At 37.2% G+C, this 7,434-nt stretch overlaps 1 protein-coding gene across 1 annotated transcript in view; it reads right to left on the bottom strand.

Moving 5' to 3' along the window:
- Positions 1-4,690: 4,690 nt before the first annotated feature.
- itfg2 (integrin alpha FG-GAP repeat containing 2) overlaps positions 4,691-7,434 on the bottom strand; it is a 9,752-nt gene continuing 7,008 nt past the window's right edge. Inside the window, exon 12 of the mRNA XM_054624723.1 lies at positions 4,691-4,952. Coding sequence (XP_054480698.1) covers positions 4,885-4,952 — 68 coding nt within the window. The 3' untranslated portion in view covers positions 4,691-4,884. The remainder of the gene's footprint in view (positions 4,953-7,434) is intronic.

The following is a 7,434-nucleotide window of genomic DNA, read 5'->3' on the forward strand; positions in this document are numbered from 1 at the left end:
ATTGAATGAAACACAGCCATCCCTGCCGTTTGTGATTCATCGGCATTGTATTCAACATGTATGAGATGTTTAAATGGAAGGTGCTTTGTGAGTGGATGAATCACTAGCCCGGCTCAAATTGGATTGTGCAATCAAATGTTCAGCATGTTCAGGTTAACGGGTGCATCAAAAAAGTATTTTCTATTGACGAGGATCACGACTGAGCTGTAAAAGTGTGACAAGTGTGATAATCCAGTGATTTATAAAGTTATTGTATGTATGATTTGGAACCAGAGCACTCTTGGAAATGTGACTTCCCTGGCTAAAATAAAGGTTACATGAAAAAATAAGAATAATGTGTTGGCATCTGTATCACTTTGAGGCTATATTTTAACAATACTGAGCCTTAATTGTGAGTAAAAAGTGGATATTTGATAATACATTATAATTTTGTCAGTAGAAATATCTTAAATATGCTGGTTTTCTCCCTCTTATTTCATTTTAAAAGTAAAATCTTTGGGTTGAGGACCAGTGATTCTACAAAACAAGCAATTAGAAAACATCACCATGAGCAACAATTCATTTCATGATCGAGTAATCTGCCCTTTATTTTCTCAATTGTTGTTTTGCCTCAAAGGAGTCAGAAAACTGAGGTTAATTCCATCTCGTGACACATTAAAAATAGCATGTTTTCAATGAGCAAAAGTGCAAAGCCCAAAGCTAATTAACCTACAATGATTGTTTGAAACCAGAAAATCTGTATATCAATTGGCTTATTGTTTCGGCTGCAGCCTCTGAGTGAGTTAAATGATTAGAAAGTGTTGTTGAAGGAGAATAAACCACCTTATATTTGAACATATTTCAGAAGAACCAACCAAACTGTGTTGGAACCAGGAGTTTGTGGGAACAGCGAAAGTGAAAGCAGGGTCAGCACAAACAATCACCATGACAACGAATTGTCTGACCGCCCAACAGTCGTACATATTTACAGAGCTGACAGCGACAGCAACTGCGACCCGACGCTGGAGGTTGTGAAGGGCTGGCTGTCAGTTTATATTCAGATCACAGAGATGATCTTCATTCTGAGCAGCGACATTTTCGTTTTAGCAGATTAAGCTTTCAAGACTGTGGAATAGAAGTTTAAAAAAGCTCCTTCAAAGTTGGATAAAATCATTATAATCCCTTCTCTACTTAATTCAGTTTTTTATAATAAAGCATTTAATGTCTTGACTTTATTTTTACTCACACAGAAATAGTGTTAGTCCTTTTAAAGTGTCAATGTAAGGCTGCAAATCAGATGCTTAATATTGCATTTTAAATAACAACCTCTTTATATGAATGTAACTGATACAAGCGAAGGCTGCATTAATATTAGAGCATGTCGAGAGCAGCCTGAAGGGAGTTTGGTATCATGCTGTCAGGTTCGATAGACGGGGTCCTCGTGATGGCTTTATAAATATTAAAGTCATGGTTCATGTTCACGTCTCAACCTTTTTGTCTTGTGGCCTCCATAAAAACAAAAGTCATACCTTAAATGTGAGCAGGACGTCTTTGGGATGTCGGTCTGTCTGCTGGTTGTTTCCTCCGCTACGGTTCAGACTGAAACAAGACAAACATCTCAACTGTTGGATGGATCGCCATAGAAATCTATCAGAAAATCTGAATGTTGGCAGTCTCATTGTTAGCATGCTGGCTTTAGCATTAAGTTCAATACACCTTTGTCACAAAGTAAAGCCTCATAGCGCTGCTAGCATGGCTGTAGACTTTGAGTCTTCATTTGCTTTCCCCTTTCTATCTCAGTTATAGGGTTTTTGCAGGATAAATTACCAATAGAAATGTTATATCAGCCCAAAAACCCAAAAGTAGGTCCCTTTCAAAAAGCAATCATATGTTCTTTACCTGGTTAAGAAAATATCTGGTTCACGCTCTTTTGAAGTCTATCTTAATTATTTGGTGTTGGAGAAGAGAAACATGAACAAAGGTTTTTCAGTCCAAGCTCTCAGGTGCAAATAATTAGAGCTAATTAACTTATTAACTTACAATGTGGCACTACATTGACTTAGAGGTATTGAAGAAAAAAATGGCAAAAAATCTAATAAATAATTATATTCAAGAACTAACTAAAATTGAAAAATCTTAAAAAAATACAAAAAAACTATTATAAAAATGATTAATGAAAAAAAGAATAAAAAAGAATTCTTTATGACATGTTAAAAGTACATAAAATAGAAAATAGTTAAATCAAGTACTTCAAATATTTAATGAGAATTAAAAAAATGAGTAAAATGAAAAATATATACAAGAGTGTAGTTTACTACGAAACTACGAATGTAGTTTAGAAAAGTATTACTGAACCTCTCCTCTACAAAAAAGAGAAATCAGTTCCTATTGGTGACAAAGAGTTAAAACTCTTTATCCAGACAGCCCCCCATTTGTCATTGTACATGTACATTTATTTTTGAAATTTGAATTTAACATTTACTCCATTAGTCATCAAAATGGTAACAAAAACTCACAAATATGAAACAGAGTTACAGAGGCTTTATGCCATTTGTCTACTTGATTAGAACATTGCTCTGGTACCATGATAACCTTTTAAATCCTTAGAGGAGCGAATACAAAAACAATACATGGATCCAAGCTGCATAACAACAAACTCTCCTGAGGCTCTATCACTCGTGGGCCAACCTCCAGATGGCAAATAACGCTGCTAAAAAAGGGCAAATTGGGCTTTGAGTGTGGTCAAAAGAATAAATGATGTGGCTAAAATAGCCGCACACAAATCCATGCACACACATAAATACACACAAGGTCAGCGAGTTGACAACGAGGACGTTACCCCCAAGAGGACCTCATGTCTCTGGGTCAGAAGTCAGGGTTGTGTTTTATGTTCTCCATGCAGAACAGACAGGATCCATAAGAACAAGGCAACGTGACCATTAATGGGCATAAAGACAAATCACACTTAGCTCACTGAGCAGGAATGTTCTCCACTTATAAGGACAAACTGCAGCCGAACGGTGGACGTGATGACTTTAGGATAAAACAGTAAGAAACATTTGTGAACGTATCATTATCATAATTAAATCACAATATAACCTAAAAAATACTTGTTTGTTTAATACATTAATTGGATCAAAAACATAATTAGCTCTTATTGAGTCGCCATATTTCAATGAAACCAACTAAAAGTGATGGTTTGTTACAAACAACATTTTACAACTCTCACTTTATTACCCTTATTTAATATACCCATACTAAACTCTTTTTTTATACCGTTATATTTGATACTCTTCTATTGCTTTATAATATTTAATGTGATAATATTTTACTACCTTTCACCTCATAAGATATCTCATACCCGATAATTTCATGATTAACAATATTATGTTAATATGGTCTTATTTATGCATCTTATTCTATTTCATAATCGTATCACATCTCTACATTAATACAGACAAATTACTTTGTCTCCTTCTGTTCTTGTATAGTTTATTTTGTTTTAAATTGTATTATCTTACTTTAGTTTCTATATACCTCGAAGTAATTATTTCTTACTTTCGATATGTATCTGTTCTATTGCCATCCTTGTGCTGCTGCAACAACTAAATTTCCCCTCTGTGGATCAATAAAGTTTATCTTATCTTAACTTTTGGTGCATTCACTTTCCTTCAGTCTGCCTCAGTTTCTTCCAGGTGAAATGGTCGTCTAGTTTGAAATGTTTGGATCAATGATGGCGCCTTTTATTTTTATTTATCTGTTTATTAGTTTTAACCCACTCTAAAAAGTTGTCATCCTATTTATATATATACCGTATATTCACCAAATCATATTTTCTTTTTGGAGCTCCTGCACAATCTGTCCATGTACACTCTTAAATCTGCAAAAGTTCTCCCAGGGGAACACTGGGAATAACTGTTTTAGACAATAGTGTGCTTCCGTCTTTGTGTCAACAGGTTGTGTTTGACCCGTTCAAACATTACATGCTTATTGTTGATGCTGAATCGGATCAAATTCCTGCAGCCAGGTTCAAACAATGAGGAAGGGAGGCTGGTATAAAAGCAGAGGAATGCTCATGGTCACCTACACCTTAATACGACTTAAAATGCACCAACATAAACTACACATCAGTGATTAAATTGAGATTAGGAAGATTTCAAAACAAGTGAAGGCAAATAAAATCACGGCAACATAAACAACTCGACCTGTGGAGCTCTGAGAGCGAGGAGGCGAAGGATTCCCCCGATACGTCCTCTAAAGGGCAGAAACTCAGGAGAGATGAGAGGCTGCGGCCTACCAGGACACCTGAGCCTGCATTTACCCTTTACACACACACACACTAATTTATATTGCAGGAGAAAAAGGGAGGCGGTGTACATAGGTGGTTATAGGATCCCCCATTGGGAACAGTGGGTGATTCCTTCAATACCTCCGATGGTCACGGCCTGAAGGCAACGTCAAAACAACAACACGTGCCACCGTGTAAAATCTAATGCAACAAATGTTGGATTATGGAACGTCTGGAGCGCTTCATATCTCCGAGATGATACGCCAGATAAAATCACATTCTGAGATACTGCACAGCATAAAAAGCAAAAAAGGCCATCGCTTGTATAGTTAATGATTTTCATCAGCATGTGAGCGATAACTGACGGCTGCATAACGCCACAAATTCACACAAACAGACATTCAAACACTTTATTTTCCTGCATTGTGCCTCATGCTTTCATCTTCCAGAGAGAAGAGCAGCCAGCAGCGAACACATTTGACATCTGAACCTGATGCGTCTGTCTGCAGGGAACTCCAATAACAAGACCAGCAGGAGACAGACATTCAGGTGTTTATTTAAAGAGTATTTACAGTCGGGGTGGTGGTGGTGTGGTGTGGTGTGTAGATGTGTGTGTGCTAAGTCTGTGAGTCCTTGTAGAGAACGTTGGCCACCAGAGCTCTCACTGCTGCTGGGTCGTCTGTATCTGTGGAGGGAAACACAAACGTGACCGCTGACATGAGACAGTGTGTGAACAGAGTAACATTATGAGGACTTTGTTACCGGTTAAAACTTCTTCTTCTTCTTTGGTAGGGAGTCAAACATCAAGATTAAAGTCGTAAATTCATTAAAAGAAAATCACAGTTATTGTCAGAGAGAGAAGTGGTAAATTCTAGAGGAAAAGACTCAAAAATTCACTGGAAAAACAGGAAAATTCTTTGAGATTAAAGATTAAAATCAAATAATGTGTTTTTTTGTCTTTACTTTGCAAGGTTGGATGAACCTCATCACACCACAGTATGATTTCTGCAGTGGATAACCATATCAAATTATACTTAATGCTGAATACTTCAAACTTAATGCTGAATTAAGCCCAGAATCAGCATGTTTTCATAAGCATCCAGATTGTAAAGAGACATTGTGAATCAGATCTATTCCAATGAAAACAACAACATAATGATTTGAGTTTTTTCAAGTATTTTCTTGCAAATATACCACTTTAATTTCAGAGAATATCCCATATTTCTCTCTAAAATTTACCACTTTAATCTCAGAATTTTAATTAGTTTTTTCTTGAAATATTACCCTCTATCCCAGATTCCATATACAGCTTCAACCGTCATAGATTCAAACTACAGTGGAACAAGTCAGAAACCAGCTGATGATTGAATGAAGGAGGAACTGTCTATAATCAGAAACTCATCCTGAGAGGAATAAGAAGCTGGGAACTAACTCTCACTGCATCCAATAGTTGTTCATAATAACTGTCTATAATCAGAAAGCTTCCCCACGTTGTGATGGAGAACTGACAGACTCTTCACCGTCACCCTTTGGCTCATGGGCGGGTTGTTAAGGTGAAAGAACAGCAGGGAAGAGCCGGAGAGCTGCTACTGACATTTCTACCAGGGCCGGGATGAGACAGCTCGCATCTACAGCACAGTTTTCCTGTCATTCTTTTCCTTTTGGTTGCTTTTCTGTGTATTTTAATAACTAAATGTTTTAATAAAATTGCAAATTAAATTAAATGCACTTCAAGCTATTTTTGGATAGCTTCGATAGGCGCGTAAATTCATCTTCTCATGTGGACAAAAAACTGTTCCCTCCAGTCCACTCTCTACATATCAGACACAGCCTCACACTGTTATTTGTCTCTCCTCCTCTCTGCTTCTTTGTCCCCAGGCTGCTACATCAGACATTTTCCACACTGGGTTAGGTAACAAGCCTGTGAAAACCTCAGTCAAAAGAAAACAACAGGCCCAGAGGTTGAATTATTAACAGATGCAGCAGGAGGCTACGCTAACACCACCACCACCACCACCAGGCTGCAGGAAGAAAACAAAAAAGAAAATCAGCCGTGGCCTAAAATCATAATGTTCCAGCAAGTCCTGCTAATCAAATGTTTGTGTGGCATCATCACTGCACAGGTTTCTCATTTAACAGAGCTTTTCTGACATACAGCAGCGGAATAGATGGTCATCCATGCAGACCAAAAAGACTCATTTGTGATTTAATAAAATGCATCGTCACCAAAAAATAAAGTTTATACAGAGGCTTTATACGCATTTTATAAAATGCACTCGGGCAGATTAATTATCTGTTTGTGCGCCTTCACAATGATTAACCAACTTATTGACTGACTAAACATTGGGCTTGTCAGGTTGTGTTTGGAAAAGAAGCTGTGTGCAGTTTTCAAAAGAGGAAGGAAAAAGATAAAGAGCCAGAGAGCAGCTTCCTGGAGTTTGTGGATTACAGCCTTGCTAAAAAATATTTGAGTCTTTTCAGCACAGTTGACAGACAGACTATGGATTTACATACACTAGGATTTAGAAATGGAAAAAATGGATCTGAGGCTTCCTAAATGAATTTCCTCCCTGACCTCTTCATGTATGTTCGTTTAGATGCTTTAGTTTGAAAAGGAGAAGACAGACAACAAGAATAGTGCAGAAACAGCTTTGTGTTTTGTTCTAAACGCCTTATTGGTACGAGTGTTCATTCACCAAACTCTCTTAACTGTTCATACATTTCTTGTAATGGCAAGAATCTTATCATGACCAAGGGGTTATGAGTCAATATACTGCAATAAGATAGGGCTGCAGCTATTGATCATTTTAGTAAACAAGCATTTTGTCGATTATTCCCTCGATTTAACGGATAATAAATACTTTTGCTTTATCATTAAAGAGTAAAAGTAAATATACAAAGGAGAAAATAAGACTCTTAACATCACGTTTGTTTGTGTCAGTCGTTCGTAAAGCGCTTTGAGTTGCATTTTGTTTGTCTGAAAGGTGATTGATTGAAGTCCTGCTGCTGTAAATCAGATATTTAGCAGAGTCAACACTGTTGGGGGCCCGAAACAAGAGATATAAAAATAACTGCTAAGGAATTGTGTCAACAGAGCAGCTTATAGAGAAGGAATGCTTTGATGTGAGGTTAGATGCTAAAACAACCCTCTGCTAGCGTCCCTTTGA

This window comes from Anoplopoma fimbria, chromosome 23 (assembly GCF_027596085.1).
Source record: "Anoplopoma fimbria isolate UVic2021 breed Golden Eagle Sablefish chromosome 23, Afim_UVic_2022, whole genome shotgun sequence".
NCBI classification, from domain to species: Eukaryota; Metazoa; Chordata; class Actinopteri; order Perciformes; family Anoplopomatidae; genus Anoplopoma; species Anoplopoma fimbria.